This window comes from Podarcis bocagei (assembly GCF_964188305.1).
Source record: "Podarcis bocagei genome assembly, chromosome: 16".
Classification (NCBI taxonomy): domain Eukaryota; kingdom Metazoa; phylum Chordata; class Lepidosauria; order Squamata; family Lacertidae; genus Podarcis; species Podarcis bocagei.
This window is the reverse complement of record NC_138142.1, coordinates 4,073,491-4,085,552: the sequence shown is the minus strand read 5'-3', so window position 1 is coordinate 4,085,552 and position 12,062 is coordinate 4,073,491. Positions and strand designations below refer to the sequence as shown.

Sequence of the window (12,062 nt, the reverse complement as noted above, 5' to 3'; positions counted from 1 at the left end):
CCCACTGACTCACTTGGGCACAAAAGACTCCCCAATCCCTTTGTTCCAGGGCAAATACTGAGAGGCTTTTGCAGCATTCCAACCCCCCCTCCCCGCACAATTATGCACTTCAGTTACAGGCAAAAGGGAATGAATAGCCAAAAGGCAGAAAGACAGGACTCTGACCAAGCATCTGTTGCTATTCAGCTCTGAAACTGAGTTAGACCTTCACCACATACCTTGCTCCCCTGAAAGCTGTTTTGAGACTGGATAACTATTAAGTTCCGTGATGTCCAAGGAGCATTTTTTCAACAGATGTCTAAACAGTGGGGACTTCAGGCTCTCCCAGCAAGGGCTTCATGATCTTTTCTGCCTTATCTGGCCACTAATCAGACAGGAGAGGCAAGGCTTCAGCAGGCAGGTGGCATCTCTGGCACCTCCAAGTATTTGGTCTATGTTATCAGCCTGCACCAAGTGAAAACTACCTTGCCCAAGTTGCCTATCCCTCTTCTCCGTTGCCATCTGGACCTTCCAGCCTTCCATCTCCCCTGCTGTGCTTTCAGCTTTCCTTCTGACCTAGAGTGAGTCAGGGCCCTAATCTCACCAGGCCTGCCCCACAGCCACCCCCTCATCCCTCTGACTTCAGTATCTGCTTGGTGTCCAACTCTGAAATGGACTAGGCTAGAGCTTGCTGACCATTGGCACTCATCCTGCTGCACTCATCTGACAGCAAAATAGTTTCTGTGAGATTAATGCCACTCTGATTTTGTTCCATCCAGCATGCTGAGGAAGTTGGGCGGGGTGAGAGATCTAGGCTCCCCCAAACCTGTGTTCAGCTTTAAAAGAGTACAATGTGCTGTGAAAGGGAGCTAAAAATATATCCAGTTTACCTAGGATCACTTGTAATTGAACCACCTACCCTTCTAAGAGCTGGAATGTGATTCTCTAATTTTCAGGATCTGACAGCTGCAGGGAGAAGCGTGCCAGCATTGCCTGCGTTTCTTTTGCTTTTTTGAAATAACATCTCAGGTTCTTTCATGATATTCTTCTCTTTGCAACAGACAACTTTACCCCCTGACTTCTATGCGGTTTCTACTAAACACACACCAGCTATCTCCTGCTGTTTGCTTGTCAGTTCCAGCCAGCTGTGCAAACGTCGGCCCTCATAGGACTGGAGGGCTGTGTGTTCCTTGTTAGAGGAGAAAGCAACATGCCGGCAAGTAAAAACATAAGCCAGGGTTGACCTTTCTGTGGATGAAGTGTTAAGACCTCTGCTGAGGATACGATTGCTGGTATGTGAGAGTCCAGGGAGAAGGCATTAACTCATCTGAGTGCCAGCGTGAGTGAGGGCCAGGCCACAAGGGGATACAGCAACCCAAACCTAGGGAGCGGTGGCCAAAGACATAGCAAACCAGGTGAAATAACAATTAATTAAGATCTCTAGCACCACATCCAAAGTATTAGGGACACAGAAATTAGGAACCAAGTGGTATAAAGGCCATCCCAGGATCACACCCCCACCCCCACCTCAAACCAAAAGGGTGTTCAGTTTAGCACATGCTGTCCTCTATAGCAGCTGGTCAGACAGCCAGGGAAGCTCAAAACCACTGCAAGGGGGCATCCACTATGCTAGTGTTAGTTCTCCCCAGTCACATGCTCAGCACCATTTATAATTTAACAAGACTCTTTCATGGTTGTTGTTTTCTAAGCGCTCAAGAGCTTGGAGTGCTTAAAACTTCATTAGAGGTTTAAAACTATGGAGAAGGTGCAAAATGAAGTTTATTATGTTAATTCAAAAATAAACTCGAATATGTGCCAAACCAATCAGTGGTGTTTTCTCAAAACAGCAGTGAACGTGAAACTATGGTAGGCTGCTGGTGTCCTCTTTTTCATTTAGAAAAAACAAAGGCAGGGAGGACATGAGAGGTTTATAAAATTGTGCACAGTGAGTGCAGATAAGAGTGTTTGCCACTTTCTCATGCTACTAGAACTCAGGGTCATCCAGTCAAACTGACTGGTTGGAGATTCAAGGCAGACACACAATTAATTTATGGATTTCACTTCCACGAGTTGTGGTGACTGATGGCCAGTAACAGCTTAGATGGCTTTAAAAGGGGACCAACAGCTTAATGGAGGAGTAGAGCCTATCAGTGGCTTTATGGAACCTCCATAACAGCTTCTGAAGGCAATATGGAAGAAGTCTATTGCCTTCATGCCTTTCTCGTGGGCCTCCTGTAGGCATCTGTTTGGCCAGCATTGGAAGCAAGATGCTGAACAAGACAGCCCTCTGGTCTGAGCCAGCACAGCTCTTCTTAAGCTTTTGTAGAAAACCTCCTAGATCCAAATTGATGGAAGTTAGAAGGTATTTGAACATGCCTGCCTGCTCTTCCCCCTCCTTGCCTTACTCCACATTGCAGCACAGCCATGAGCTCAACTTCCTTTGCTCGCCAGTTTCCTGTTCCACCGTTGTTGTGGGTCTTAACAGTTTAGCTACTTTACAGATTGTTCCCGTCAGGTGCATTGACAACGTGGAACATTTTTTATGTACTTTACAATACACTGAGCTAACAGCAGATAAGACAAAGCGTTTGTGGTTCTCCCTCTCTCTCTTGCAACACTCTGCTGCTGAGTAATTAATCACTGCTTTGCATAGCAGGAATGTTATGATTGTCTGCTTTCAAATTTAACTAAAACAAAGGTTAAGTGTGAAGCTGAAGCTAATATACTACCTAGGAGGATTTTAAAAAACAGTCTTGGGTTTATGGAATAATAGGAAATAGTGGACTTGCAACAGGATTAGGTGTTGAAACCAGAATGTCATTTTCCTTTAAAGACTCTTATCTCAAGGGTTTGTCATCTAGCTGTCTTAGGTTGCAAAGACTGGCCGCTGAAGCCATATTTGGTATGGGGAATAGTGCCTTGACTTCAGAGAAGATAATGCAGCAGGGGAAGGGCCAAAACGCTCTGCTTAAGTTCTTTGCATTCAGCAAGAGCTACCGTGACTGCTGCTTCTTCCTTGAACTGTCCGCCTCAAAGTCTTGCTTCTTAACCTCTCCCAACCTTTCCTTACCCTTTCCTCCCACAGTCTCTCATGGCCCCCAGACCCAAAGACTGTGGAGTCCCACAGATGGCTGATGCTACTTCTGCCTGCTCCCAGTTTTCTCAGACCCATGTAGAGCTGCAGTAAAAGCAGAAAGGGAGGCAATAAGAGCATCTCCGGTTTGCTGCCTGCGAGCTGCACGTGGCTCCCATGGGCCACTTTAAGAGGGCCTTAAAGGTGACATAAAAGCATGGAAATAAAATAGTAACAGACCAGTCTGTCAAACATGAAATGTAAGAATGGCGTGTGCCAAAATGGTGTGTGCTATTCAGTTGTCCTTGGGAGTTAATGGGATCCACTGTAACAGTTAAACACAGAGGCCAAGAGACAAAAGCATGACAAGACATCTGGATGCAGATGGGGGCTTTTGGTTTACATCAGCTGCTAACATCAGCTGCTGAGGCAGTGTGACAAATCACTTTTGATCTGAAAGGCTTTCCCATAGCAGCCTATTCAACCACACTGGCTGCCCAAGCAGTAACTGCTGGAATGGAGGGTGTATGTACAATAAGCTCAAGACACATGTGCAAGCTTTCACATTTTCTCTCCTCACTCACCCTGACCCTGAACTTACCTCATCCCCTTTCAAGACTTCGGCCCCATTCAGTTCCCGGGCTTGGCTTGACTTCTGCAACATTTGCTTCTCTAGGTTGGACAGCTCTTCCTTGGCAGCCTGAAGCTCTTCGGCCTTGGCTGCCTTCTTCCGGGAAATGATGGAGGCCTGTTGGGTCATGTTTATCAATCATCATTGCAGCACACGGCAAGTTGAAACATTCCAGGTAGGGCAGCACAATGGGCAGAGTGGAAACGATCAAGGCATGAGATGCCAGCATACAATACAAACTTGAAACTAAATCCTTGGATTAGAACAAAGTCTGCTTTACCTTCATGTAGCTGCACTAGGACTTCAGACACATAATGACCTCGAAAGGAGAAGGAAAACAGATCCCCCCCCTTCCTGTAAAAGGACTTTGCTGCCTTGCTACTTAGAAATAATTCCTCCTCAACACGGGTGTGGGTAAGTGGCAACTGTGCCACTTAATTTTTTTTAAAAAAACTTTATTTTTGCCATCACAGAATTCCGAGAGGCATACCTAGGAGTCGCAGGCAGTTTCCCATCCAGGCACTAATCAGACCCAGACCAGACCTGCTTAGCTTTTGCAAGGTGGCTGCATTATGTGCCCTCAGCCATGTTCTGCGGCTTCTATGCTGCAGTTAAGAATCAGATTACTGTTGGCCAAGCATTCTACTTTGGCAGCAACATCTGATGATTTCCTTTAGTTCATTTTCAAAAATTAAAGATTTTAAACTGTAGCAATGAAAAGAAAGATCCTGCAGTTATTTCACCAGTGTCTTAATGTGGATTTTCATAGCGTAGCTCCTCAACAAGCTATAGAAATACACAGGACACAGATTAAAGCAGAACAGACCAATAAAACACCAATAAATTGAAAAAAAGTCTGTATCCACGTTACAAGGCATATTTGATAAGACTTCTAAAATAGAAACAAATGTTGCTTGAGACATTGAAAACAGTCACATTTTTAAATCTGAATCATATAGTCTAGAAGTGTGGGTATTATAGCCAGAGGGATACACATTGTATTATTATTTTGAACTGTTGTAGTTTTAATTTAGAGATTCTCACACCATTTCTCCATCAGACAAATATAAGAACAAAGTTCCTGAAAATGGTAGGAGTGGCAATTTTAAGAGCACAACACATTAATATTTCACCATGCATTAGCATTCTGATGGACAACAGTTTCCAGAGGTCTTTTGCACCCGTTACCTAAGATCATTTATTTATCTAAAACATTTCCATCCAGTCTTTACACAATTGCACAAGGCAGCTTGCAGCATTTAACTGGAAATGTCAGGGATTGAACCTGGGACCTTCTGCATGCAAACCATGCACTCTCCTACTGATCTATGCCCCCACCCACCACCCACCACCCATTAGCAGGACTCTATGAGGTCATCATGCAGACGGGGGAAATACAGAATCTAATTTAAGTGGGGACAGATAATATAATGAAAGAGGAATGCTTTTATTTCATTCAGGCCTCCTTGGGATAAATATAATAATTTTTAAAACAGCACAATCCATTATTTCCTTTTATGCAGCATTTTGAGTGTTCCTTTCAACAGAATAATGCTTTCCAAAGCATTTCTATACTATCGCAAGAACCAAGAGGCTGCACTTCAAACATACAGCTTTGGATTATGTTACAGAGTTCTAAAAATTAAACACAAGCCTGCTGTTTTTTCTTATTTAAAACATGGATTATACAGCAATAGTGTAGGCAGTTTTTGAGAACAGCCTCCACTCACCGGATTAAAAAGCTTTCTATAGCCTATCCTTGGTGATTCAGCCTCTACGGTATCCATGCCTTTCCCTTCTCCAAACTAGGCCCATGGTGACAAATTGTGTTAAAAACATATGGGGTGATCTTGTGAAGCCGACGACAGTGCCCTGTGGAGCTGAGAGGAGTCTGCCATATGTTATTGACCAAGGGAAGCGCTCTGAATTCCTGGAATGGCTCATCCAAGGGACGTCAGCACTTTATATTAGGAGCCAGCTGGTCTCTTGTACCAGCACATTATGTAGCATTCTTAACCTTGTAACACATCACTCACTTAAACAAGGTGCTGCAGGTCACATTCGCAACCAGAGAGCCTACCTTTTTAATGTACCCAACTCAACATTTTGACCACTGACTTTGGAGCTGTCTCACATTATATAGATGGGTTGATCATCAAATTTGTAAATCAAAATATAAGCAAAATTCAAAGTCTCACAGGCAATTGGCTGCTCATGATAAGGCAAGTGAACCACCCTGAGACCTTAAGATGAAGGGCTGCGTATAAATGCAATAAATAACAAATACATGATTTTTCAAAATAACATTTCTCTTTAGAGAAGACTCTGTTCTCACCTGTTGTCGATACATTGAAAATTTACTATCAATTGGTTCATATTTCATCATCCGCTTCTCAATCAACTGATTGATTTGTATGTTGACCTCATTTATCTGAAATGTAGATTAAAACACGAAGAACGCTTGTCATCTGAGAAAAGGTTTTCACGGCCAATGCAAAATTATGTCATTTTTATTGCTCTGCAACAGAAGAGACTTCCAGAAATTGCTTCAAACGTCAATAAGGGATTCAAGCACAGTATCAGATCTAATTTTTTAAAAAGCAGCTCCAGGACTTTTCCAAAACCACACAGGGTGTCTGGAAACATGTCGTTAGCAATTACTCCTTATTTATTTAAATATCACCGTTCCCTTCAGCCTCCCAGTCCAAAAGCTTAAATTCCTTATTAGCCAGCAAACTCTCTGAGCCAAAAAGCAGAGAGACTGGTGGACCCATTCTGCAAAGTGTTTCTCTCTGTGAACTTTTCAGTCACGATTAATAACCAGACTAAACGTCTAAAATTCCAGCCTCTTTCTTTCCCCAGAACAATTTCTTGCAATTTAACTGTGCTTTGAAAAGACACAGATGCTCCTCTTTCACAGCCCATTTCTGTAATCTGCCCTGAACCCTGTGGGATGGCTGGATATAAATCAAGACACTTGTTAAAATAAAAGAAATCAGAGCAAGGACAGAGCTACTCCATTTCACTCTCACTCACTAGGCTGCTGCTTTGGGCAGCTAGTTTGGATGCAAATAGCAAAAACTCCCCAATACCTGTTTGTTCACTTTTGGCACACTGCTATTCGACAAAGAGTCTTGTAGCTCCTTCAACTCAAACATATCTTTGGGCTTTAAGGTGCTACAAGGCTCCTTGCTGGTTTTGCTGCAAAACAAAGACCATGGCTATCCCTCTGAAAGCTGCCGTATTGCAGGAATGTCCCAAGATTTTGAGACCATATCAGACCTTGGAAACGAGTTCTCTCAGAGGCTCATGGCTTTGCACCTGAAATATTTCTAAATATCAACATCCTCATATAGGAGGTGCTTATTTTCCCCTTCCAATATCAGTGTAGAGCGAGTATAGAATTCTGTTGGCCTGGTTTGCACATCACGTTAAACCACAGTTAACAGCTGAAATCGTGGGTGCTTCACTATTCCCGCATTCCTTCTGTTGCATTATCTGAAGCTGAGCTGTAGTTTGCATCCCCCAAGCAAAGAACAAACCTTGGCTTGTTTGGAGAAAAACACAAACCATGAGCCCCTGTTCAAACAACAAAACAAGCCAGACTGCAGATTGTTTCATGGCAGTTGCAGAAGCAGGGAAGAAGCAAAGTATCTGCAGTTTCAGCAGGATGCACTAGTTTAGTTTAATTACAGCTTGACGTGATGTGCAAACTGGGCCATTATACCCACAAATGCATTCAATTATTTCACCCAAAGTTGTGGGAAGATGGGGGAAACTTATTTGGAATGAACTCACAAAAGACTTTGAGTTAATATACAATTGCTAAGGACTTTGTATTCTTTTGGAGTTTCATGAATGAAGACATTGTGTGAAAGGGACATTTGCAGCTCCAGTTCATGAATATAAAATGGATGCCCTGGGATAATGTCCAGGAAGCCCAGAGGTATCCTGGGATAACCCCCAGAAGTCTATTCCTGGACATTCACTTGGTGCATAGGCAGTTCTGTTGCAAGAGAGTCCTTGAAGTGCCATACACAACAATAGTATACATTAAATCAAGGCCTGACAGGGGATCTGTTACCATGAGTCACATAAGTGTTCCTACTGCTATGGCCTTCATGCCCTCCTTGTGGGCTTCCCAGAGGCATCTTGCTGGCCACTGTGGGAAACAAAGATGCTGGACAAGATAAAGCCCTGAGTTGATCCAGCAGGGATCTTTTCTCTCTCTCTGATTTCAATTTATATCCTGCATTTCTACATATATTACATATAATACATATATAATAATTATATTTGTATAATTATATATGGGGGGTTATTGAGCTGTTTTATTTTGATTATATATTTTGTGGTTTTATATTTTGACTTTGTTCTGTGAATAGCCCTGAAACCTTCGGGTATGTTGGGGCTCTTATGTTTGCAAAATTATCAGCAGGACATAAATGTGGAATGACTGACTTCTGGTGCTGCCGCCATGGCGAACAGCGGGTCCCACAATAGTGGGTGCTAGCTATGCAGCTAATTAAGGATAATCTGAAAGTAATTAGCTTTGCAAGCCCCTCCCCCCGTTAGGGGGGAGTACTTCCATGGATTGTCCAATTACTGCCTCTCGCTCCGATGGAATGCGGGCGCAGGGACGTTGAGTGCATAGCACTGCACATATTGGAAACTCTCAAACGTAGTCGCCATGAGCAGAGGTACTTCTGTTTTTTAAGATGGATCTGAATTTGGATTTAAGAAACAGGCATGTTCTGGATGAAGGAGACAAGATAACCTACTAAATGAATCAGCCACTGAGTACCAAGGTTTTGAACTGGAGAGGATTTCCTCATAACTGGATTGCTATGTAAGTGAAGGGGAGCCTTTGTTCTTTTTACGTTATATTTGTTGTTTTATGATCCAGCAAGCCTTCAATTAAGAAGAATTAATTACTAATGGAATGAAATTATTAATGGATTACAACTATAAATGGAATGCAAGAGGGATTCAACAAGAACTTTATAATTTTCTTTACGGAGTACTTGAAAGAATAGACTGTAAAATACTGTAATGATTTGTGACATTACCTTCTAAAGAGGGCTCTAACTTTGATTTATAATGGTTTTGGTGAAACACCAACTTGTTAGACAATCAGAAAGGATCAAAGAAGACAATGCTGGAAGTCTGCCAGGAGTCACGGCTGGACACCGAAATACTTTCAGTTTTGAAAAAGCAAAATGGAGAAGCTGTGGCGTAATGATAATTGAGTCCTTGAAGGAGGAGTAATGTTGAAGAGGACTGATTGATTACAACATGAAGGAAAGGACAAATGTAAACAAATATTTCACACAGAAAGCTACAGGATATAAATTCCCTTTGCAAGTTAATGGATATGGATTTGTTAAATATGAACAAAAGTCATCACACCAGTGGCTGCTAAAATAAAGGATTAAGATCAGAACTGTTGTATTTGGACTAATTAAGAGAATTGGAGCAGGACGAAGGAATAACATCAACTTCTGATAAACTGAACACGCAAAGTCATCCAAAAATGTTTAATTCGGAACTGACTAAATGGCTCTTTTGACTGTATTATGATTTGGTATTGTATTAATGTGGCCTGCATTGGACTGTTATTAATGAAAAATTATTTTAAAAATGTGGAATGATTAAGCAACTAAGCACTCTGGTATATGGGATGCCCTAGATCAGGGTTTCCCAAACTTGGGGTAAGCCAAAGTCCAATGAATTTGAAATTGATAGAGGGAGATCAAAGCACAGCCAGTCTCACCTTGTGTGGGTGCAAAAACTAATCTATTCTTGAAGGTGTGCAATTGGAGAAAGGAACACAAACACACAGATCTCTGCCTGCCACACCCCTTGCGAGAGGTGGAGGGAGCAGACCAATATGTAAGCGCACAAATGCAGGAACTTTATGAGTGCCTTGATGCTCACAAAATCTCTGATTGTGGTGCATATTCAATTTCAGCCTTTTAAAAATGAGGTTCCAAAAGGTGGGCTCGCATATTTTTAGATTTCAAAGTCTAATTTCTATTTTTAAAATATATTTGATAGTTTGAGGAACACCGAATGCTGTGGATTCCAATCTAGTCAGAATAAGTTGTGACTTAAGGCGACAGTCCTCTCTCCACTTGCCAGGGAGTAAGCCCCCTTGAACTTAGTTGAACGTAGGATTGTGCTTTAAGTCCCACTGAAAGTATTGAGTTTTTTGCAACCAACAAAAATAGCTTGAATTTAATCCCAACTCAATTTTGATGTTCTGAGGCCGTCAGTTTAGCTCATAACTGAAGCCTTAACAGCAACGTTATAGATGTTTTATAATTGTCTAGTGATTCTCTGAAAACCTCAAAAACTATCAGAATACTGAATTCACTACTTTTTAAAATCTTTGAGCAGTTATGCTCTTTCACACCACAAGTTCAGCACACCTGCAAAAGGAAGGGAAATCCCAGTGAACCTAATAAAAAAAAGAGAAGGATTTGTTCACTCACAGGGCTAATTTGGGTTGTGTCTATGTGCAGGGTGCTTCCTAGCTCCCTTACTACATCTCTGATCAATGTCAGAGCATATCTGGAGCTTATTCGAGATCATCTATGTGAAAATCTTGTATTCTGTTTTACCTATTCTTAGATTTTCCCCAAACACAGAAGAAACGGTACAGTGGTACCTCGGGTTACAGACGCTTCAGGTTACAGACTCCGCTAATCCAGAGATAGTACCTCGGGTTAAGAACTTTTTTTCAGGATGAGAACAGAAATCGCGCGGCGGCGGCAGCAGGAGGCCTGATTAGCTAAAGTGGTACCTTAGGTTAACAACAGTTTCAGGTTAAGAACAGACCTCCAGAACGAATTAAGTTCTTAACCCGAGGTATTGCAGTCAATTATCAAGCCTTAACAAGCTCTAGGTTTCAACATTTCAAATGCTGCAATAAGAAGGAAAATTGCTATGCTAAATTTTATGCCAAATTAGTCATAATGTTAGTATCTAAAACAAAAAAAGGACCGTGTACGTTATTACTTCAATGTGAATGCCAATCAACTCAGCATTCAAATTATTGCAGAAATATATGGAGCCTATTTCTCCATTTTCCTGCAAGTTCTGAGAGGACATTACTCTAACACATAAGGCTGTGAAGAAATGACCTTTTGAAATGCAAAATGAGTAATATAATTTCCTAATAAGCTTTGAGTAATAATCTGTATGTGTATTTTAGTGAGCACCTTGGAGCTTCTTGAAAAAAGTTAAAACAATTTCCTTATGATTTAAAGCAGAGAACAAATTATTGATGGATGTAGTGAGGGATAACAAAAATCTGACAACAGGCCAGCAGAAAGCACGCTGAGTCTGGTCACATACATTTTTACATTATGGTTCAATTACATTCAGCCCACTCCCAAAACATAATCTGTTTGCCTCAGATGGGGCATGCAGTACTATAATGCCCTCTTATTAAAGATGCCATACAGGTTATTTACAAGCTGCCCTCCCCCCAACTACTATGACACAATAACCTTCAAATGTTCATGGTGGAAACTCCTGCAGTGAACACGGTTCCTTGTGCTCTTGTCTCTTACAACCCAGCAGCCAGCAGAGTGCAAATAGGTGTCCCATGTTATATACCAGTCTTCCTCCCCCCAAAAGCTCAACAACTTTGATCAATCCAATGGGTAGATCACTGCCAGTATTTTTAGAGTGGGAGTAGATCACAGACTCTTGGGAGTTGGACATCGCTGTTATAGACCAACCACCAGAAGAGTGGAGCGAGTAAGAGGCACAAAGAAATAGCTGCTTTTAAAATGAATTTGTCAGATGTTTTTGAGCCCTTAAACATGGGAACTGAACTTTCTCCCTGTCAACATACTTTGGTTTCAAGTTCGTTGAGATCAGACTGGCCCATTGCTGGCTCTGCAGCTACTTTCTGCAAGAAGTACAGCGACTGTTTCTTTATTTCCAGTTCTCTAGGAAATTTTTCAGAGACCAAATATGTATTGAACTTTGTCTCCTCTTCCAGTCTCTTCATTAAGCCTGGAAAACCAAAACAAACAATATCAACACATACCTAAATGAAGTAATGAGAAGGTCAGTTTGGTCTCATGCTGTAATAGCTGTAATCTAAGCAAAACTATTTAACAGTCAAATACATTTATTTCTGTACCAACAAACAAGCAGGGGCATAGTGGGAGGAAGGGGTGCCATAGCCCCAGGCGCACAATTTTTAGGGGGTGCGAACTAGGTGCCCCCATGCAAGGATCCCCATCCCATCCTGCCTGACACTGGGGTTCTCTGGGTCTCAGCCTGGCCTGGCTGCAGTGCCCCTGGCCCTCTGGCTAGCGTCAGGGGGGATTTGCCCAACAAGTGCTACATTGGCCGGCCGGG

General features: G+C 42.1%; 1 protein-coding gene across 2 annotated transcripts in view; it reads right to left on the bottom strand.

Annotated features, from left to right (window-relative positions):
- The window catches only part of IFT81 (intraflagellar transport 81), a 55,550-nt gene that overhangs the window by 24,511 nt on the left and 18,977 nt on the right, over positions 1-12,062 (bottom strand). For both annotated transcript variants that reach the window (XM_081174462.1, XM_081174463.1), the window contains exons 9-11: positions 11,548-11,711; positions 6,019-6,114; positions 3,654-3,800 (exon numbers count right to left, since the gene is read on the bottom strand). In XM_081174462.1, the coding sequence (XP_081030588.1) occupies positions 3,654-3,800; positions 6,019-6,114; positions 11,548-11,711 (407 nt within the window). The remainder of the gene's footprint in view (positions 1-3,653; positions 3,801-6,018; positions 6,115-11,547; positions 11,712-12,062) is intronic.